General features: G+C 35.4%; 2 protein-coding genes and 1 long non-coding RNA gene across 5 annotated transcripts in view; 1 reads left to right on the forward strand and 2 right to left on the reverse strand.

Moving 5' to 3' along the window:
* Nucleotides 1–829: 829 nt before the first annotated feature.
* LOC111409142 (NAC domain-containing protein 82-like) lies at nucleotides 830–6,285 on the forward strand. 2 transcript variants are annotated; one of them, XR_002705443.1, is made up of 7 exons: nucleotides 830–994; nucleotides 1,611–2,089; nucleotides 2,380–2,654; nucleotides 3,187–3,561; nucleotides 4,429–4,842; nucleotides 5,354–5,807; nucleotides 5,901–6,285. XR_002705443.1 is itself a non-coding variant. In XM_023039103.1 (6 exons), the coding sequence occupies exons 2-6, from the start codon at nucleotides 1,933–1,935 to the stop codon at nucleotides 5,483–5,485; spliced, it is 1,353 nt and encodes a 450-aa protein (XP_022894871.1). In that variant the 5' UTR covers nucleotides 830–994; nucleotides 1,611–1,932; the 3' UTR covers nucleotides 5,486–5,808. The 2 variants fall into 2 exon arrangements, 1 of the variants encoding a protein (XP_022894871.1); XM_023039103.1 differs by lacking the exon at nucleotides 5,901–6,285 and having other exon boundaries at nucleotides 5,354–5,808.
* A 605-nt stretch (nucleotides 6,286–6,890) lies between these two features.
* The window catches only part of LOC111409143 (callose synthase 5-like), a 24,707-nt gene continuing 10,052 nt past the window's right edge, over nucleotides 6,891–21,545 (reverse strand). Inside the window, exons 1-37 of one of the 2 annotated variants that reach the window (XM_023039104.1) lie at nucleotides 19,555–19,679; nucleotides 19,366–19,458; nucleotides 18,911–19,002; nucleotides 18,661–18,787; nucleotides 18,395–18,532; nucleotides 18,231–18,307; nucleotides 18,053–18,131; nucleotides 17,847–17,972; nucleotides 17,638–17,752; nucleotides 16,937–17,274; nucleotides 15,719–15,771; nucleotides 15,570–15,630; nucleotides 15,401–15,482; nucleotides 15,269–15,318; nucleotides 14,978–15,064; nucleotides 14,580–14,702; nucleotides 14,390–14,484; nucleotides 14,197–14,281; nucleotides 13,968–14,128; nucleotides 13,263–13,386; nucleotides 13,075–13,169; nucleotides 12,858–12,957; nucleotides 12,575–12,726; nucleotides 12,371–12,480; nucleotides 12,134–12,256; nucleotides 11,988–12,056; nucleotides 11,575–11,764; nucleotides 11,354–11,465; nucleotides 11,091–11,210; nucleotides 10,897–11,012; nucleotides 10,730–10,813; nucleotides 10,069–10,181; nucleotides 9,764–9,993; nucleotides 8,499–9,296; nucleotides 8,131–8,181; nucleotides 7,846–8,031; nucleotides 6,891–7,519 (exon numbers count right to left, since the gene is read on the reverse strand). In XM_023039104.1, the coding sequence (XP_022894872.1) occupies nucleotides 7,289–7,519; nucleotides 7,846–8,031; nucleotides 8,131–8,181; nucleotides 8,499–9,296; nucleotides 9,764–9,993; nucleotides 10,069–10,181; nucleotides 10,730–10,813; nucleotides 10,897–11,012; nucleotides 11,091–11,210; nucleotides 11,354–11,465; nucleotides 11,575–11,764; nucleotides 11,988–12,056; nucleotides 12,134–12,256; nucleotides 12,371–12,480; nucleotides 12,575–12,726; nucleotides 12,858–12,957; nucleotides 13,075–13,169; nucleotides 13,263–13,386; nucleotides 13,968–14,128; nucleotides 14,197–14,281; nucleotides 14,390–14,484; nucleotides 14,580–14,702; nucleotides 14,978–15,064; nucleotides 15,269–15,318; nucleotides 15,401–15,482; nucleotides 15,570–15,630; nucleotides 15,719–15,771; nucleotides 16,937–17,274; nucleotides 17,638–17,752; nucleotides 17,847–17,972; nucleotides 18,053–18,131; nucleotides 18,231–18,307; nucleotides 18,395–18,532; nucleotides 18,661–18,787; nucleotides 18,911–19,002; nucleotides 19,366–19,458; nucleotides 19,555–19,569 (5,001 nt within the window). In that variant the 5' untranslated portion in view covers nucleotides 19,570–19,679 and the 3' untranslated portion in view covers nucleotides 6,891–7,288. Of the gene's footprint in view, nucleotides 7,520–7,845; nucleotides 8,032–8,130; nucleotides 8,182–8,498; nucleotides 9,297–9,763; nucleotides 9,994–10,068; nucleotides 10,182–10,729; nucleotides 10,814–10,896; nucleotides 11,013–11,090; nucleotides 11,211–11,353; nucleotides 11,466–11,574; nucleotides 11,765–11,987; nucleotides 12,057–12,133; nucleotides 12,257–12,370; nucleotides 12,481–12,574; nucleotides 12,727–12,857; nucleotides 12,958–13,074; nucleotides 13,170–13,262; nucleotides 13,387–13,967; nucleotides 14,129–14,196; nucleotides 14,282–14,389; nucleotides 14,485–14,579; nucleotides 14,703–14,977; nucleotides 15,065–15,268; nucleotides 15,319–15,400; nucleotides 15,483–15,569; nucleotides 15,631–15,718; nucleotides 15,772–16,936; nucleotides 17,275–17,637; nucleotides 17,753–17,846; nucleotides 17,973–18,052; nucleotides 18,132–18,230; nucleotides 18,308–18,394; nucleotides 18,533–18,660; nucleotides 18,788–18,910; nucleotides 19,003–19,365; nucleotides 19,459–19,554; nucleotides 19,680–21,545 lie in introns of those variants that run through there. The other variant, XM_023039105.1, reaches the window with a different exon arrangement.
* LOC111409144 lies at nucleotides 19,981–21,544 on the reverse strand. The gene is made up of 4 exons (XR_002705445.1): nucleotides 21,439–21,544; nucleotides 21,142–21,242; nucleotides 20,187–20,308; nucleotides 19,981–20,080 (listed from the first exon to the last, which is right to left on the reverse strand). It is a non-coding gene; the product is annotated as an uncharacterized LOC111409144 (long non-coding RNA).

The following is a 21,545-nucleotide window of genomic DNA, read 5'->3' on the forward strand; positions in this document are numbered from 1 at the left end:
GAAAATTTTTCATTCTTTTTCAACCACTCATTTTTCAAAAAAAAATACTATTCCACCCATTTTCACTTTTAAAAAAAGGAGGCTAAACGGGGGCTAAATCACTGTTGAATAATGTATTTTTTTTTTTTTAAATAACGTAACTCAAACAAGCGCTATATGTAAAGTTATTTATTGAAAAAATAACAATGAAATTAAGAACATCTTTGAACTTCATCTTTAAGGGTGTTTGACACCCATTTTTAAGGAAAAATGAATTTTAGAATAATAGATTGATAGAGAATGTAAAAATGAAAAGTTTTCGAATTACGTGTAATTTTTCTTTTAATGAAGAATGTGTGATTAAAAAGAGGATAGAGAAAAATGCATTATTGAAGAAAGTACTTTATAATAGTAAATTGATACAAAATTTTGAATTTATATGTAATATTATTTTATTAAAGAATATATAATTTAAAAGAAAATAGAGAAAAATATCTAAATTTTAAAGAAAAAATAGTTTTAAAGAAACACTTACGCTTAAGTTTGTGCTTGACTCTCTTTAAAATAAAATAATTTATTTATTATATTTATTTTCAATCATACGTTCGCAAACGATAAAATATTTTGTACATAAATTTAAATTTATTTCTTAATTTTAACTATACATTCTTCAAAAAATTACTATTCAAAATATTATTTTCGAAAATACTTCAAACAGGGGCTAATTTTTTAATAAAAAAAAAGTTGTAATTTTTAATAATTGTAGTTATTAAAATAAATAAATATTTTTTTAATAAAAACGAGTTCAAAATGCAGCGGGTGACGGTAACTTATCGAAGAAGCTTGCCTCCAAGATACCTGGCCACATGCGCAGTAACTTCAATTCATCTCTCTATTTTCTCTCACTAAACCCCCAAATTCCTCTATATAAACCCCAAGGCTCAGCTGGCATAATTTCGTTTCACATATTTGGACTCAGCGTTGTTCCGAGTCGTCTCTCTCATCTCCGTTCTAGGCAAGTTTCTTTGTTTATGAATTATGATAGCTCTTTTCATTTAATCTGTTGTTGTTTTGTTGTTCTGATCAGTTTTGCAATGAACGATATGGGTTTTTGGAGTTTTGATTCTGTTATTAGCTTTGACTTCGTAGAGACGTTCTGAAGCTTCTTTGTGTTTTGAATACGAGTACGAATCGATGCGTTAATATCAGTTTCGATCATACATCGGTTCAGCTAAACATGTCTTTTCTTTCGTTGTGTTGTAATAATTATTTTCATTGAACTAAAATGATGATGGATATCGAGGTGCCTGCAGCTATTTGGCTGGTCTATCGAGTTAATAATGCTGAAATAGTTGTTTTTTTCCTTGATTTTAGTTAGTTTGATGCTTTTTTTCTGGTTGGGTTTTAAGGCTTTTTAATCTCTCTAAACCATAGTTTCTTGATTTTTCACACGGCCTATACGAAATTGATCCAAGTTCCAATATTTTAAATTTAGTTCATTGTATAGAGATAGTTTAACTTAGTTGTTTGTTTGGATACTTCTAAAGTGGGTTTCGTTTCTATATATCTGAGCTTATAATGCAAGGATCATTGCTACTAAGTGGATAATTATGACGATGTGAATAATTCAGGATTGGTATTGAACACCAGATGTCTTTTGATTCTTGCAAGAAACATCAGTGGTTTGCGTGGGGTGCTTTCTGCTTCATGAACCGGCGGAGGATTTGGTGCTTCCAAAAGTTGTTGTTTCGGCATTGGAATTGACAATAGTGGTTTATTGTTTGAGGGTTTCTGGCTTACATACATGTTCTTTGTCTACTTTTCGGTACAGACTGCTTTTTATTCTTAGGGAGAAGTGTTCGGTGTGGATAGAGTAAGGTTTACGAATATATTAAAGTTCTTCTTCAGTATTGTTCAACAACTGGGAATTCTGTGGTCAATTGTCATTCTACGATGGGTCGGATCTCACTTCCTCCAGGATTTCGGTTTCATCCAACTGATGTTGAGCTAGTTATGTACTATCTTAAGCGGAAGGTTATGGGAAAGAAGCTTCATTTTGAAGCTATCACAGAGGTCAACATTTATAAGTTCTCTCCATGGGAACTACCGGGTACTTTTATTTTTGTTGGTTTATCTGTAGCTGTTGTAGCCATTATCTTCCGATTTTCATTAGTCAACTTTTACATTTATGTTGCACACATGTTCTCTAATACTTCTACTTAATCCAGAACTAGTCGCAAATTTTATCACCATTTGCAAGCATCATATATGTCAATATGAGTATAAGTGATACATTGTCTTTGCTTGGCTCCATAGAAGTGATATAGGTTTTGTCTCTGTATGCTTATATGCCTTGTCTACACATTTTTATGTTCTATGTCTTTCTCTTTTTCCTTGCAGATAAATCTTGCTTGAAAAGTAAGGATCTAGAGTGGTTCTTCTTTTGCCCAAAAGAGAAGAGGTATGCAAGCGGGGTTAGAGTGAAGCGCAGTACTGAAAATGGATACTGGAAAACCACAGGGAAAGATAGACCTGTTTTTCACAATAATAACATTGTGGGAATGGTGAAAACCTTGATTTTTCACCTTGGTCATGCACCCCAAGGGCAAAGAACTGATTGGGTCATCCATGAGTTCAGAATCCTAGACAAGCAGTTGGCTGAAGTAGGAATTCAGGTATTTTATTTTGAATTTTCAGTGCATCTTTGTAAAGGATAACTGGATTATAGGAATTAAAAATTTAGAACGATGGCCAATTTTTGCATTTGTATCCAACGATTCAAGGTTTTATGCCAAGTTGCTATTCTATTTTGTATACACATGAATGCTTCTTGATGTTGTGAATAGTGACTAATTCTAGGTTGGAGTTTATGTTCTATTTGAAAATGCTATTGAAAAAAATAAGTTGTTTTTTGGTTTCCTTTTCTGTACATTAAATTCTGAGTGTATCTTAAGGCAGCATGTGTTATTCTCCCTTCTGCTATCTCCTGAGTGATGTTCGCTAGAATCTGTAGAATATCTCTGCACAATAATCTCATGTCACTTTACTCCCAGGTCCTATCATTTTCCAATTAATGTATATTTGAGACGGAATTACGATATTGTTGCTGATTAATTCTTCATTTATCCTTTACAACTGGAAACACTGGTTGTAAGAGTTCCCTTACCCCTTGATAAAATGATTTTTCACAGTCTCCATATTTTTCAGGACTCTTACGTGCTCTGTAAAGTCTTTGAGAAGAAGGGTCCAGGCCCAAAAAATGGAGCACAGTATGGAGCACCATTTAATGAAGCAGAATGGGACAATGATGATGAAACACTGATATGCTCTGGATATTTCCCGTCTCATGATCCATCCGTTTCTGCATCAACTTTACCTCAAAATTGCAGTTCTTCTGTTAAAACAAGCATGGTCGTTCCTGGAAGTACGTTGGAATCATCTTTGATTGAAGCGGGTCCATCTTCTGTCAGGCCTTCTGCTAGCGACTTGGTTCTGAATGAGTCAGATGATGATATTGTTCATTTGCTGGCCCCATTTACAGCTCACAGCATGTTGAATTTTAGCGAGAAAAGAAATCGTGAGGTATGTCTTCGTTTAAAGGTTGACTAGTTGAACATCCTGCTCTCATTATCTTCCCTTACATCAATATTTATTTTTGACAAAGCACTATATTATGGCTGCATCTTATGTGACATGTACCACTCATGTCTAGGGGTATTTCCCATTCTTTCTTAACCCAGAACATTTTTTTTTTTTTTATTTACCCTTTCCTTCTGCATTGTCCTTTTTCTCCTCCTTGTTTTGGGGCTTCAGGGTGGGCTTGATTTGTTGGATTTTACATGGCATGCAGTGAGCTGATGTGGGTAGGTTATATGACCTGACAGTTTATTATATGATAAAGTTGAGCTCAGTAGACTACTGGTTAGGCATGGTTTATTCTTATTGGGCGCTCGTTCAAATGTCACCGAGATTTCCAGGAGATAAGATAGGGGAACTGTAGAAGTTAGGTAATAAATTGGAAGGTGATATTATGAAAAAGATTTAGGTGTTCTATGCTGTAGATTTGTAGATGAATTAGTATATTGCATCAGTCATGTCTTTCATTTTTTGGTTTCTTATAGACGTCACATTTGAATACCTCCTATTTAATTATTACATCAGATACTATAACATTACTCATTTTTGGATTGGACAGATGAAATGGGGGGATTGTTCTACGAGTGTGCAAGATATATGTTTAATTTGGGTGCACCGGTGCTTAAAAAGGGCTAAATTGGATATCAAGGCATTTTCTCTTTTTATTCCTTGCTAATCTGTAGTAACTCATATTATGAAATTGTTAACCTGGTGACTCTGTTTCTGATTGAACAAATTGCGTTTTATCTGTATTTTCTTTGTCCTGCATTAGTTTAAATGTATTTTGAAAAAATTTTATTTTCTACAAAGCAGTATCATGATAATGACGAGGAGAACAATACATCCTTACTGGGGACCAGTGGAAATGATATATACAATGGATTGCATGACCTGGATTATTGGGCTCAGATGACTGAAGGTGAATTTGATACCATTGGCATGCAGGAAGATGGCCATCTTATGAACCAAATGCCTCTACAAAATGATGTAGCATATATAGAGCTGAATGATCTTATAGCTCCACTGGATTTCTGTCCTGATGTTAATGCAACTGAAGAAATATCGATGGGGAACTTATTTGTGCCATACTGCCCTGGTAATATGGATTATGTCGGCTTTAGAGGCGGTTTTTCTGGTATAAATCCGTATGCTTCTGGTCTGAATCAGCATCCTGTGATGCCTGCAGGATCTAACAGACAAGAGGGTTGTTTGGATGTGCTTCAGACGGTAAGGTCTCACAGGAATATGGCCAAGAAAATGTTTTGCGAAGCTTAAAAATAAGTAAAAATTATTTTAAGCAAATTTTCAAATTCCAAACATTTTTAGATAGATTCCATTTTTCTCACTTTTTAAAAAGATTGTTACTTATTATGCTCTTGTTTGAGCCCCATTTTTGTGAAAATTAGAATTTTTGAATAGTGTATTGATGGGAAATGTGTGGTTAAAAAATAAGAAAAAATTTTTGATTTGCGTATAATATTATTTTATTGAAGAATGTGTGGTTGAAGTGATGTCAAATCACTGTTGAAAAATGTATTTTGGTTGAAAAATGGGACTCAAACAAGGGCTATAAAGTAACTCTTCCTTGTGTCAAAATAAGTCACTTTAATCTGTCATGTCGTGTTAAGATTTTGACAAACTTGTGTTTGGTGACCTTTATATCAGTGGAATATATTACTTTGGTCCTTATTTTATGATATTCTCTAGCATTTATAATTTAAGCATATGATTAATGTAGGTGAACAGCGATGAGGTTAATGCAAACCTGGGAAATAATTCTGCACAAGTCTTAGATTTCACTTTTACCCAACCAACAGAGGTTGGGGATTTCCCAAAATCCCTGAAAAGAGGTAGACTTGACGATATCTGATGACATTTCTGGTCGTTGGGACAAACGTTCACATTCTACTTATTGTTTCTTCAGTCAAATGAATACGAGGGAGAATTGTGAAAAATTCGAGCCCATGTGTAACGTGCATTGTCTGAAATTGGGGTATCCTGTTTAGAATATAGCACACCTTTCAGAAATGGTGTGCAATAAGGCATGGATTTACTGACGTTTTGTTGTACCCAAGTCTAGTTGAGTCTGTATTTTTGGTGGTCATTTCACATGTAGTTCACGATACCGTGTAGATTGCAGCATCTCTGATGAGGTTGCATTAACCTCTTACTTAGAGACAATTGGTGCTAAGGTACTTGCTGCAGTCTTGCTTTGATGCTGTATAATAAACTTTCCCTGTATTGGATTTCATTTTTATGTATTTTATTTGTTTCATTGATTCCAGGAAAAAAGAAGATAATATTATCTTTACACACTAACATTATTCAAGTCCATCCCCACTCATCCAGCATGCCTTTTCAATTCTCCGTTTGGTGGCTCTATACAAGTCAAGGATTACCTGCGCTGAGGATGCTTTGTTAATTATGTTACATGATTCAACTTATCTTGCTGTTGGCAGAACCTGCTTACACCATACCTAAAGCAGCAGAGGCAGCCTGTGGCACATTTGGGAAGAGAGATGCAATTGTTGAGTCGTCAATGTTGAACTACATCGTCTAAATGTTTATCATGTGATATTTTAATTCAATGCACTTGATATCACTGTGAATCATCTCATCTAAAAGTTTAAGTTATTATATGCTAAAGATGTCTATTCTATCTGTCCTAAACATTTTGTCGTTTCGTCGCCACGTGGAATATGATTTTGCCTAGGTTCCATGTAGAATATGATTTTGCCTAGTTCGACTGAGTCAAATCACCTCATTTAAAGCTTAAGTTATCATATAAAAAAGGTATTTGTTTATTTATATTTATTCCTTCAACATAATTGTCGTTTTGTGACTTCATTTGTTCCATGTAGAATAGAATTTCATAGAGCAATATTAAAAGCCACGTTTGTGTTGTTTGTTTGATGAACTTACAAAGTATTAAGTAGTTGATCGAGTGACGAAGCCGGTGGTGCTTAGCTGGTCGGATGATGGTAAAACGGTCTGGACTAGAGTGGGATTATTACTTTTAAGCAGAATAGGACTTGAGCTGGTATCTTATCTATTTAAAAAATTATTTATTTTCGTTCAAGAGTTCTCATGTGTTTTTATAACCTTTGAGGCCTCGAAAAATGGACAAATTCCTCTTCTTAAGGACACTTACACGATTCTCTCAATCAATTCCGATTTTTTCTTTTTTCTTTCTTTTGCGGTTGAGTTAAAAAAATAAATAAATAAAAATTTAAAAACACCAAATCCAACATAATGCAGAATGCAGATATATGGAATGCATGCAAATTTAAGAAATTAATTGAATTATAGCACGACATTACACACTGTAAGCTTTGTTGTTGTGTGTACATATATATAGCACCAAATCTACATAGATACGAAGTAGCTACATATTATCAGCTTTGCTGTATATATATCACAAGTAAACATGGATGTGAAGTCTCTGTCAAAATGCAGAAGCATTTGTTTCTAAAGATTTCTCTAGAGCACTAGGATCTGTATATCAACAAATTATAACGAGATCTTTAAGCAGAAGTTGTGTTATCCGATGATATATATAGATAATATACTCTCTGTGTAGCAAGCTCGAGGTTCTCTTCAAACCACTGCTACCTCTGTTACATCAGTCTCTGGTCTTGTTCCAATCTTTAATCTTGTAAGGTTATACAAGTATTTACTTGTGCTTCTTTCCACCAGCCAGAATACGCTGGATTTGAAGTCCTCTGCTGAAGGCCTGGTTGAAAAGCAGCCTAGTCTGGAATTCCGATACAAATGGGAACCAGGCTAGAACCGCCACGGGTGTAAATAACACTAATCCCATAATATACTCGTACCCTCTTGCTAGAGCTTTAACAGACCCCCACATTCCCAATCCCTTCACTATAGGCCGGCAAGCCTGTGCTATCTGCACGGGAAAAACGTTATTTATTTAAGTCGAGAGTTCGTAATCCTTCGCTGAAATCAAGATACATGTAGGTGAAGAGAATACTATTCGTGAGAGTTATATAAGAAGAAGAATAATCTTTGATTCCTTTTTGGAACGGGTGGTGGATGGTGGAAGAAATAACTCAAAGTAATCCATAACACAATATTTTATACCTTTTGCGAAGAGAAATACTATGCATTCGGCCATTCAAAGAGCACTATCATACATAGCTAATTAAATATGGAATGATTTCTATAATTCAAATATTTTGTGTCAAAAATATATATAAAAGATGTAAAAAGGACCTGCAGAAGAGCCCATCCGGTTGGCAAAAAAGCGAGTAAGCTCGCAAAAATATCTCCAGTCCTCAGGTTTAGGAATGTGAAGAGTACCACAAGAATCACTATGAACCCAATAAATAAGAATAACTTGAGAAGTCTGAACATCAGCTGAAAATCTGCACTGAACTTCTTCCTTCCCATGGACACAATCTGCATAAGAAAGATGTATTACTTCTTGACAATTTGGAGGTTGTTTTGTGCTTTCTATATTAAAAAGAAAACATATTGATTTAGGGCTTGAGCACTGACCTTCGAGATTATCATCACGGCAACAATAACCAGCCACGATAGACCATAAATCTGTAATCACAATAGCATGTAAGACAACAAATGGACATCAAATGCATCTCTACTGTCTCCAAAATGAAATTTAAAATAACAGGATTCCAAATTGCCGATGAACAAACATTTACTGCATGATTTCATTTATTCTTCTTATATACTGTCGAATATTGTACAATCCACCCAATTAAAAGGCCATTGATGCATGTCTAAGGTTTAGAATTGTTCCATATCCAAAATCAAGCCTTGTATTGAATTTATCAGTACTAAAATATTGTCATTATTTGATTAATTTGAATTTCAAGTGAAACCTTGCAAAATTTATGTACGCTTACCATGAAACTTTTGTCGCCATTGGCCACATTCAAATGATAAACGATTCCATATTGGTAGAAGAAGAAGCGCAAAGAGAGGACAATTTCCCAGAACCTCCCTGACAAACCTGTGTGTTCGAGATGCTCTTGTTCTTCATCCCACCACGATTCCCAACTCTTGACTGCTGGAACACCAATACCTCCATGGTTACTTATCCACTTAGTCCAATCCTCAAAATCATCCACTATCTTCTGCCACTCAAATCCAGAAGGATTGAAAAGAAAAGGTGCAAACAACCATGAACCAACAAGAAACCACATCGAGAAAGTGACAAGAAAGAAAATTGTAGAATCCGGAGCTGCTGCACCATAAACTTGATAAGCTATGAGCAAAATAAGCAATTCCAGTGCTTTTGTGAAATGGCTCCTTGAGTACATTCTGTAGTTCTCTGCAAACTTTTCATGTCGCACAACGAAACCACGTCCAGTGGCTCTGTATTTCGCTCCACCATGTAAAATCGTCCGCCCAAAATAATGGAGTTTCGTCCCAAGAGAGAAAGTAAAGAAGACAGAAGCAAGCTGAAGCTGCATAATTATTAAATCACTAATTGCAGTTCTAAAGCCCCGCTCTAGTCCGATTTCCATAATCATGGGAAGTGACATCAAAAGACCTAGTTGAACAAGTGACTGTGAAGCCATGACAGCCTTCAAAGCATTGTCTCCCTTTGATCTTGCAAATTTGACTATGGCAGTCTCCATGCCACTAAGTGAAAGATAGAGCTTTCCATACAAGTAGGTATAGACTATAAGGACCACAAGCTACATATCAAGAAGGAATACCAGGTTCAGCAGAAAATTTTACAACTGGAGGGCACATAAAGGACTACTGATTCCAATTTGCAGAAAAGAAAATGAACGCTCCATGGGGAAAACCAAATTCAGCTCTTCAAATTCATCAATTTATGCAACATCATCTTTTTTCTTTTAAAAAAACATGAAAGGGCAGTAAATAATAGTTTTAGGACAAATATACAATACTTAATCTTATTTGCTAGCTTTAAACTCATCCCCCTCTCAGGAAAGATGAAAAAAACTTTTAATTGCTGTTTTTGAATTTCTGACAGAGAATAGTTGCATTTAAGACTTCATTTTCTATGCCCTTCTTGAACAAAATAAATGATATCTACGCTTCCAAGTAGATAATATGATGTAAATAAGTATTGTTTAGTCCCAATTATTTATTTTTCCAGATTTAACAAACCATATGTGAAGATAAAAAGAATTACCATTGAGCTGACATAAAAACCAGTTGTTGTATAGTAACATGACAACATGCGGAAGAAGTCAAAACGATGGCCCAGTCTGTAGATGTCACGGCTCAGTGTTTGCTCCCCATTACCACATGCAACTTTGGCTTCAAAAAGTGATATCTGGTTGAGGCCAACATCTCTTCCTTTCCCAACTTGGATATATTCATGGTGAGTAATATTTCCACGTCTCAGAGTCGAATTGAAACCTTCAAAAAAGTAAAGTATATTTCAGAGAGCAGGTGGGAATGTAAGATAGCAAATTGTGTGGTTTAATATCTCACCGGCAAATATATCCTCACTAAGATTAATGCCCTTAGAAGCTTTGCTTATGCCACCACGGGTAATGTGAAAAATTCTATCAAACACATCTGGATGCCCATAGTGAAACCGCACCCTAAACAAGACCAATTAGAGAGAGAGAATCATGAACAGGTCGTAAGTGGACCAATTCCAGATGGGTCTGAATGGATTATTATTATCGCCAGATCACAAAAGTATGAAGATAAAGAAATGATACAGAACTGCTAAGTATGTTAGTTGATGTGTCCGTCCTATTTTTGTGAAAAATTACATGCCAACGTGTCCGTGCTACACAAAGCTGCTGGGGCTGATATTAAGCCCAGCAAAGCGTAGCTGATGTACAAAATGTAGTGTCTTGAAAGTCAGCTGAAGCATGCTCTAGAAGGAAGGGATGAGGTTTCAGCTCCCGTCTATATGCAAAAGTGTATATTGTCTTTTTCTACTTTTGAGGAAAGTTAGAAACTTTCAGGAGGTGACATTACTTTGCTTAATTATTCAAACATAAGATCGTGCTTTTGAAAACGAATGACTTCTCTCTGATAATGAGATCTTCTATTGCAGAAAATAAACCAAAGAAAGACAATGCTATCATATTTAAGAATTATATGAATCCATAAAAAGAGAGAGAAAGTAAGAACGTACTTCAGAGGTCTTGCTAGAACTCTTTGACCAAGGGTGACAAAACTTGTTTCTTGATTTGACATAAACCAAGCCAATGATGATACACTGTAGTAAAGAAATGACATCACATCAGATATAACTAAAATTGAATGTATTGATTAACCATCAGCTCAAAAATAGCATCGAACCTTCCTGTAAATATATGTTCACGAACACCGAGAATAGTAGGAGACCGCACCCCATGATCCTCGTTAAATTCCTCAAGTAGATTTCGCATTTTAAGAGCTTCTTCCAGATAGTTGTCCTACAAAATGAAACAGGAAACTTGTTATTTTGACTAAAAAATCCCAGTCAGTGTAATGACATCAAAATTACACTTTACCTGATTCATATCGATCGTCTGAAGAGCTTCCCCACGACTAAAAATAATAGCATGATTCTGGTTTTCAGGTTTCCCTTCTCCCATCTTTGCTAAGCCTGGCAACTTTATGCGGTAGATTTCCTTCAGAAAAGAACAAAAAAAGTCAGCGGCTCAGATACAACCAGATCAACTTTGTGTTTTGACTAAACGATAATTATGATTTCCTTCAGAGAAGAACAAAAAAAAGTCAGCGCCTGAGATGCAACCAGGTCAACTTTGATTACCTGATCAAGATTATCGACAGCTTTTACCAATACGGAATAATAAACCTTTTTATTTTTTCCACCTTCCCTTTCTTCAACTTCATCTATATATGCTACACGGAGAGATGGATTACTGCACGGTGGGAACACGGAACAAGATTGAAAATCAGATGAGCTCATTAAGTAAAAGGAAATCCAAACTAGAGAATCTTTCCACTCCATCAAGAAAATGTACGACTTACTTCACCATCAAATTTAAAATGTCAGTTGCACGACGATCTCCACTCCGCTTCTGGTTCCCGTAGTTCTGGCATGTGGCTACATATGTGAATTTCATGTCAGCTACAGCTTCTAATTGAGCATACAAGGATCTCTGACTCTTTCTATCTTCCTCTGATGGTTCTGAAACGGTTTTGTAGCCTTCAAGTATCTCTGTTCAGTATAGGCAGAAATAGTTAAAATCCAGAGAGTAGGGATATTTTAGGACAGATTCCAAGGACGCAGTAGAAATAAAACTCTGATGTTATTCTTGCGATGTGCTTATTTGAACATCACTAGAAGTCATATGATAAGCATCTTTTCTGTCGGGTTCAAGCATGCTCAAAAATCTAGAGATATGACAGTACAATCCCTTAGTAAATGTAATATAGTGTACCAGTTTCTCTGGCCATGTCAAGAAAAGCCTGAAGCTTCAAAGCCCTTCTATAGTACATCATTCCTCTGACTGAAAAACAAATAAATATAGTCAAACTGACAATTTTTATGGAAAAGAGAATGGGGAGGGAGAGAGACCCAGATAACCTGTTCTGCTAAGAGTCTGTCCTCTCAAGGAGGCCCAGTGACGTATTTGCAGAATGTTCTCTTCATTTTCCCAGACCTCTTGTTCGTTGCAGTTTAGACGCTCCCTGAAGTTATTCCATTCATCTGAAGGAAGTATTATTATGGTTGGCAAACAGAAAGAAACAAATCACATTAGAATAATACAAGATAAAGAAATAGCATTGTAAACAGAGAACAAAATGGGAACATTATTCAAACCTGGATATATTTTTTGAAGATAATATATAATTGATACACCATCTTCATTTTCCATTTCAAGGTCACTCTTCGAATAAACAGTCTCCTCACTGTAGTAGGGAGTCATGACACTGCCAATTGATATGTTACAAATATGTTTATTCAATTTATTCAATAAGTTCAAAATATGAACATTGCATGCACTTAAAAGACTATGAACTGCACCTGAATGAAAGCATTTTGCGAACTCGAGGAGCACGTGGCATATTCATAAAGAGTGAATTTGTGAAAAACGCTATCCTCCGGCGCGCTTCAAGGTTTGTTGGCACATCAATGGCAGATTCTTTTACAGTTAGGAGCATATAAAGACGACGTATCTGTGAAAAACACAATCGTAATTTTTCTTCAGTTATCAACAAAATAGATGTCCAACATAGTGTGTTTGTGAGTGTTTCCATATTTATGTCTATATATACATATATGTAGTTTTGTGTGCTTGCTCAGGTACCTGCTCTTCCCATTGTGCTGTATTTGGAGGAGGGAACAAAATATTGACAAAAAGTTGTCTTCCAGAATCCTTACTACTATGACCAAGTTCAGCCAGCTCACTGTATTCAGTGAACACAAAGAAATTTCACAAGAATCTATCAAAAATAATAAAAACTGGCCCAAATCTTTGAAGAATAATAATACCAGTACTTCTGAATACTAGATAATTAACCAACCGGATCTCATTCACCATCATGTCACGGGTAACTACTTCTAACATATCTTGTAGCAGCAAAACAACTCTATCTTTCTTGGATGGGTTACCATCTTTCTGCAATACAGAGAGAGGTTTAAATTACAGGAAAATGAAAAATGAAGTTCAAAACATGCATATGTTATGATATATTAATTGGAAGCAACTTACCAACATCTCTACAAGCTCCACGAATTTCTTACAAAGATCAGGTAAGGGACCCATTCTATAATTTGCAAGGAATGTGTTCTTCAGTATGTTACCTTCAACGTCTTTAATGATGATTCCTATTATCCTGTTACATAGAAGATGGCATTAGAATTGTCGTGGTGACAATGATATTTGCTTAGTCTCTTTCAATTTTTACAAATGCTTCATACTAATGTAGGGAAAAGAACGAAGAAAAAGATTATTATTGATAGAACACTCACAAATAGAAAGTGAGTTTTCATTTTCCTTGTTAGTTTTGAATTATAGGAAGCATATATAGATACTAGAATTAGCAATGAAATCTAGAAGGGAGGGACCAGATAGAGATGGTATTCACTATTTAGACACTATGTCCATGGGCTATATGCTGTGGAAATTCACCATTGCCTAAAATTGTGGATACTCATCTTAGCAAGATATGGATCAAGAAAACACGAAGTTAGAAATAATACAACAAAATTGACTACAGTTAAAAGATATGACCATATGTACATACACATACACACATACATGGAAGTAGACCAGCATATAAACAAGATCGGAAACTTGTTTCTAGCTTTTTCACAATGTTCTATGGCAATTTAAAATAGCATGCACATTTTCACAGGCTAAATGTATATTACATTAACTTGCAAATTAGCTCCATGATAATTATAATGAACAAACCTTTTCTCAGTTTCTCCAACAACCAAAGCATTCAAAACATGTTTGAATGATTCATAGCATTCAATGACAGCACATTTCATATACTCATCAGCACAAATACGCCTCCAAAGGTCAGCGTCCTTCGATCGAAATTGAACTGCCATGTCCAATGCGATTGGAATCTACAAAACAAGCTTGTCAGAGAACTAATACAAAAAGTAGATGCAAAAGACAATTAAACTGAAGTTACCTTGCTAGCAAGTAAAAATGGCGGCCATTGGATTAGTTTCAGGCTGGAATCTGAAGAATAAGGAACTAAAAGAAGATCCATCTCCCTGGAGTTACAGAAGATCAAATTCAATTCCTACTATGTGTCAGAATCTTGAAAGACAGATCATAACAGAATTATGATAAAAAGAATGAAGACAGACGACGATCATTTCCTGTCACTTATGAGATCTTCTTCGCGGAAGCTACATATTATCTCATTCCATAACTGAGCAAATTTTGCAGCTTCACTTCTCTTGCTTTTTGAACCCTGTAATTGAAAATGATATATATTTTCAGAATGGTTGATATCACCCATTATTTAGGTGCAGTAAATAAATCATGTATGGAAGGATGAAGAGAAACCTCATTAAAGTGCTTTGAGAGAAAAAACCCTCTCTTCCTCTTTTTGTCAGAAGGTACTAGAAAAGTGTTGAATGCACCAGGTAAAGACTGGAACCGTGACCTTAGCATGCTCAGAGTCCGTATCTACGAAAGGCAAATGTATATCAAAAACTATTATGGCTTGATATAAAAAAGTAACTAGTTCTTTCAGCGTGAATTAATGCTAATTTACAAAGCTGCTGTCTAGGCAAGATGCTGCTGAGTTTACATTTCTAGAGATTCATGATTTTTTCCTCAGCCCAAATGCATTGCAGGTGGAAATGATGGGATCTTAAATTTGAATAAACATGAAAAGACAGAAGACATGACAAGAAGACCAACAAAAGCAAAAACTGAATAAGCTTAATAGAGTCTAGTACCTCACCGAGACGATCAAAGGCCCCAATAAAACCTCCATATATGGTGGAGTATATAGCGTACCAGATCTGAGGATCCATAAAGTAAACCTGCAAAACTCATAACATCTCTGAGATACTTTGTCATGGACAACGAACAACTAGAATGAACAAAAAAAAAGGAAAGAAAATTACTCTTATACTCTAAATGAATAGAATTTTTTACTAAACAACCACGAGGGTAGGCATGTTATTAATATTATACTGTATGAATATAGTATAAGAGGAAACAAGTTAATGATAAGAAAGACACACCAAGATAACTGGCACCCAAAGTGAAAGAACAGCACCATAGTTGTACTTAGCTGCACATGTACAAGAATGTTGTCTACACAATACAAGTCGATAAAATGTGTATGAATCAGAACATTACAACAAAATTTCTACCATCTGGGAAGAACTCATGCCAAGCATACGTAACATGGCGGATTCTCATTATATCTTTAGTGGGCTTCACCAAAGGCTTTATCTGGATCAAACAAGATAATTAATTTGGTAAGTCACCCACAATATCATAAAAAATATGCAATTTATGTCATGATGGTGTGAAATCTACCTGTATAAAATAGCTAAATGCGAATTTTGAACATAAAAGCAGTACCCAAAAGATAGTGTACCTGATATCAGTTAATAAGATGAAATCAAAATCAACGTTGATGTAAAAAGAAGCAGAGTTAAACAGTAGGCAATATAAGGACTACATACTTGATTAGTGCAAACTGACTTTCATGCATTCCCCTTCCCACATAGATTCTAGGCTGCAAAAAGTCAAACAAAGTCATTTCAGATTAATCACATCATCACTGTGTAAAGAAAATAAAAGGCAACAAAGATAGAATTAAATTACAACAATAAAGAAGAACTTATATTAATTGATTGTCTGTAGAAATGCATAACAAGAACAAATGCAAACTTAGCAATATTCCAAAATCAATTAATGAACTTAAATCAAAGTTCAAAGTTGAGTTGAAATTCTATTTTGTGTCTACAAACAATTACAAAGATATGCCTCATCAATTTGATTTCCCTGAATTCCAGCTATTTCTCCTATCTGTCAAAACCTAATTCTATTGAAGAAAACCGCTTGATCTGAAAGCATAAGTATATATTTAAATTTTTCTCAAAACCAGACACATGCACAATTTCATTAAATGACGTTGAAAAGAAATGAACCTAGTGCTTCGATACCATGTTGAACAACTTGATATAAAAATTTAAATTGTTATAGGGGGCCACATGGGTGTCACTCAAATCATGTCTCAACAAAAATCAAAACAAATTTTGAAAAATGTTATGTCTAGATAACTCAAATAACTGACGAGGCTAAGCTGTTGATTAGATGGACGAGTAATACTGACATTAAAGTAAGTTGAAACCTGCTTGTCTGATTATGTGGTCAGACAGTAACTAAAAAAAAAAAAAAATTCTTGCTGAAATACTTCAGCTAAGGAGCAAAATGTTACGAAAAAACAGAGTTAAGATTTACTAGTGAGCAAATTAAACTCAAAAAAAGTAATAGAAAACACAAAAGAGATGGTAAATCAATTTATCCAAATGAATACCACTGTCTGAGGCAGCGGCTTACTGAACTGGAAGGATATGTTCACCCACTCCAACATTTCTTCCATGTGTAGATAACAAATGAAAATTTTCGTCTCACCATAAGAGAAAATCCATGCAAGATTGAGAAAGAAAGATGCATTTTTTTCAGTTCGGAACATGCTAAAATTTGAAAATTACTTCACTCGGAGCACTTTGTCAGTAAACGAATAATCGAACATAATCTGATCTGCACTACCTACTGAAATAACAGAGGTAATCTGACAAACACTAATTATGTATTTTTACTGTTCGTTGTACTTGTATAAAAAGAGATGAGTACTTGCATAAGAATGGAAAAAGACAAGAGAGTACTAGATGTACCTGTGACCACCATAGGAAAAACCTGACAATAAGCCAATCCGAGTTCTCAATCCAACGTCGTAGCATTGGGAAAAGAAACAAAGCTACTGCCAGTAGATTGGGTAGCAAGTATACAGCCACAGTCATGAGATACAATGGAGGCACTCCCTTAATCTTATCTAGGAAGGAGAGCATATCTTTGATCTTCCCAAATGAAAATGAATTGTTCTGGTGCAAATAGCATATTGGAAGAGCAATGGACCAAGCAAGGCCGACAATTATCTTGAGGATGTTCCTTAATACATCAGTGAATTTCCATCTAAGATACACCGGGAAGTTTAGAATGAGGTCCAACATACCTATACGAAATTATGGAGAGAATTTATTTCTCAATCAAATGATGAATTAAAACTCAAGATTTAAAACTTAAATCCATATGAGTTCAACTAGAAAATATTTCCCAGTCTCATCAGCTAAACATTTAAGCCCTGTTTGGTAGAAATTAAAATCCAAATTGCAATTTAAGTCAAAGTTAATAACTAATTTTAACCACACATTTTATGGGATCCACAACTTTTCAACCACACATTTCTTCAACTTTCTTCAAAATTTACTAAAAATTTGATTTGAATCCCCATCAAACATGGGCTTAGTATAAACTTAATTAATAACTTGATAACCTTGATGCCATTGTCTTAGCTATATAAACAAGAATAACATACTCTGTAGGAAGCGAAGAAAGGCCGCCGTGATAAAAATGCTCGACAAGTCATACAAGACATCCTTCCGGAAAATATCTAATATAGAAACATCACTCCATGCAATGATAATCATGGCCTGCAACATCATAACCCCAACATAAGCACAATCCCCTGAAGAAAGGAGCAGAGGAAATCTCGACTATAGTCTTTTATCTGCTGGAATTAGATACCTGAAGAGCAAGTATGTAAAATGTCCAAAGACGATCAAAACTTCGAAAGTTATGCCAAAAGCTCCGGCTTTCCACAAAAAATGATTTCCCCATCGATCCTCGCTTTTTATGAGGAGCTTGCTTTCCCTGGAACATCAATCATATTAAGCCAACTAGCTAAGTATTAATTCATGTGACAGAGAACCTCTGCATGGAGTAGACCTTACCTTTGCTGAATCTTTTGTCAATTTGAAAAATTCACCCCCGTCACTCATTGGCCAACCCAAAGAGAAGCAATCTGACGACCTACAAAGAATTGGTCAAACCTTACTCTCAGGAAACTGCGAGCAAGCTATCCTTTTTTTCAATTTTAGTAGAGAATTATATGTTTTTAATTTCTCGTACCAGAAATACTCATTCAGATCATCATAATTGCACCAGGCTGAGTGAGGTGCTTTCCCATTTTTGCTCGTCTTGGTTTCCTGGAACATGATAAGCACCATTATGTTATTTATGAAACAAGGACAAGGATTCCTACAACCATTTGATTCATCTACAAAATAAATTACCCTTTCAATCACTCGATAAATGGGTGTTATAACTTTCCGCAAGAAAGCTTCATCATCCCCGCCATAAGAAGGTTTGATATTTTCTCCAGTAACAATGCTGACATTTCCAGCTAAGAGACCGTGGAGTTCATATGCCATCTGAACATGTGTGCATATAACGCAAGAAATACGCATTAAAAATACAGTTTTTAAAAAAATTACTTAACATGTACACATTATTGCACACTAATCGTAATATAAAGAACAAAAATGAATGAACAACTCACATTATGGAAAATGTAGCATAGGCACTCTGGCATGAAGCGGACATTAGCTGCTTCACCCCAGATAAGAAGATAAAGGCCCATGTAAAGTATCTTTCGCTGTTGCACATCCTGCTGGCCTTGAGGGAGCCTACAGGAAATAAGATTCATATATTTTTCATTAGGAGCCTGAACTCGGTAACATTAAAATCGTTTAGGCATTTTACACAAGTCTACCACCCAAATAAATGACAAATAACCTCAATCATCTCACCTTAAGCTGTGTTTCCTTCCCAAGTATTTACACCATGTTTTGTAGTTCTTGAAAAGCTTGTTCATAAGTGCATCAACAGCTCGATCATCAAGCTGAGTAAAACCGATAGATATTAAGTTTATTTCTGCCCAGTTTAAATATATATGTGCTCCCACATAGAAATTAAGTTACTTATGAATAAGATGCTGAGAGCAAATCAGAAAATTGGTTTAGACATGGAATACCAAACAAATATCACTACGGAAAGGAGAATGGAAGGCTTGTAAAATATCAGCAACAAGGAAATAAGTACACCAGCTATACGTAATAGGAAGCGTTCAGTTTAAAAAAGAGAGATGAGTCCAAAATGCATGCATAAAATTAGGTGCTAGATACGATTGATAGTGAGATGACTTTAGAAGGAAAATTTGAGGTTGCAATGCATTTAAAGCATAATCAGATAGAGGAATACAAACTTTGTTTAGTGGTTCGGGCTTGGGGATGAGCCTTGTATGAATATTTGCAAGCAATAAAATCAAATGCTCCCTCTGGTTCCTGACATTATCCCTCTGTAGAATCAAAACATCCATGGTAAGTTTCTATGCTAAATGTTTGAATCAATTCTCATCAATAAACATCTCAATGTCTTATTCAGCAAGACATGCCTGAAACCCAAACATGGCCCTCAGCCAATCAAGAAGGTCCAACTCCCCTGCTTTTTGTCGCTGCTGTTCAAAGGAGGCTGGCCAGCTTAAGCCTCGTGTGTTCCATAAAGCAGCTACAGAAGCTTTCACCTGGAAGTGATAAAGAGTGCAATGTCTTAGTATTTTATACGGAACTCTATCTTCATAGTCATATATGCATGCAGGTGGACGAATAGTGTAAGTGTGGCACCTCTTCAAGCTGCATGATGGACTGTGATGCCCCAGCAGAATCTAGGGGAAGAATGTTATATGGAGCATAGATTTCCTTCTTTGTTTGGACATCATTTGCTGCAGCCATAATCTGTTCAACCAACATTTTACATTATTAAGATCTTTCTGCCATCAATTTCTACAACATGTATAATTCAGTCAGTTACGATCAAAACAAACCTCAGGAGCAACTTCCTCGACTTTTTCAGTCTTGTTAACAGCACAAAGCACTTCAAACAGCACTCCAGCTGCCTGGTAAGCTTTGCCAAGCTGAGCTCTGTCAGAAGAAAGTTAATAACAATAGAATAATGAGCCTAAAAACAGATATGTTTCAACAAATTCGCAGCAAGAGAGATTCTGTGAAACCAATATGTTTCCAGTACCTATCCGCTTGTTCCCCCTTGCTAAGTGCCACAACATATTTCTCATAGTATTGTTTGTAGAAGCTCTCAATTTCCCGAGCATCAGTCTTTTTGACCCGAGCAGGAAGACTTGAGTTATTATCCTACATGAGAGCTTTCCAAAAAGTTAATCCTTGAAAAATATAGCTTGGATTTCATATAAATTAAAACAGTCCAGGATAAATTCTATGCCGAAAAGTCACCACTGTCCACATCACATATCATGCCACAAATTTAATCATCTGGTTATTATTTTCATTCAATTCCAGAAGGTTTCATATGAAGAGTTCTGCCTTACAACGAGACCAGTTTTTGAAATTAATTGACTTTTTTACAAAACATAATGAATGAATATTGAAAATATATAAAGAAACAGAAGTATACAACTAGAAGGAGCCAAATTCTTTAAAAGAAGAAAATTAAAAGCAAAGAGGATTTTCTCACCTTTTCTCAACATATTTAAATACCCAATACCTTCACAACCCAACTGTTCAAGGAACTCAATTTTATTAGCGTATCTTAACTCAGTCATTTACGTAAATAATTTACTCCCATTCACCACCCAATACCTCACTGAGAAGCCACCAATAGTTTTCACGTAGTTTGTTGGTATACACAAAACAAACAAACTTGAAGATAAAACAATGAGAATTATGAAAAAAAACTAGAAAAATCGAATAGTTATAAAGCCTCAAAGGAACATTGCGCTATGAAAAAGAGCACAAAATTTGAAAAGATTAACCCAATACTCAATATAGTATCGGAGCTCAAAAATGTGAAACCATCAATTTGATCAGCCTAATAACTCAGACGAGCAATCAGATTCTTGAAACCCAAACAAACATGCATAATAGTCAAGGAATAAAGAGGGAAATGAAGTTAATATCCATGAAATCACACAAAAAACCAAGCCGATGATATAAACATAACTGCATACCCTCTCTAATCTCTGAAGGAGGCCAGTCTTGAACTGACGAACACCACGGCCGCTGGAGCTTGGGTCCAGTCGGTGCGCCTTCTCCAGCGCATAGAATCGACCTGTATCACAAATTCATTTCTTGAAAAACAATCAAAATTATAGGGAAATTTTTCGAATATTTTTGTTGAAGTCTTTCCAGCAAAACTTCATGTTTTCACTGGTGAGAGTTAACTAAAATTGAATTTTCTTCCAAAGCAAGGTGCAACCTTCAAAGCGTAAAGAAAACAAAACATTTCATAATTTGTGTTTACTTACATTTCTCTGTTTATGTTAATGCAGAGCTTAACAACGGCGCCGGAGCAACGTACACAATGCTCAAATGACTCAAAATGGCAATGGTAAGTAAAACGCTTATGTCACCC

The sequence above is a fragment of the Olea europaea genome, chromosome 14 (assembly GCF_002742605.1).
Source record: "Olea europaea var. sylvestris chromosome 14, O_europaea_v1, whole genome shotgun sequence".
Lineage (NCBI taxonomy): Eukaryota > Viridiplantae > Streptophyta > Magnoliopsida > Lamiales > Oleaceae > Olea > Olea europaea.

Coding starts and splice junctions, on each gene's coding strand:
- LOC111409142 (XM_023039103.1), top strand. CDS start 1,933: ATGGGTCGGATCTCACTTCCTCCAGGATTTCGGTTTCATCCAACTGAT. Junction 2,090..2,379: donor CTCTCCATGGGAACTACCGG/GTACTTTTATTT, acceptor TTTTCCTTGCAG/ATAAATCTTGCTTGAAAAGT. Junction 2,655..3,186: donor TGGCTGAAGTAGGAATTCAG/GTATTTTATTTT, acceptor CATATTTTTCAG/GACTCTTACGTGCTCTGTAA.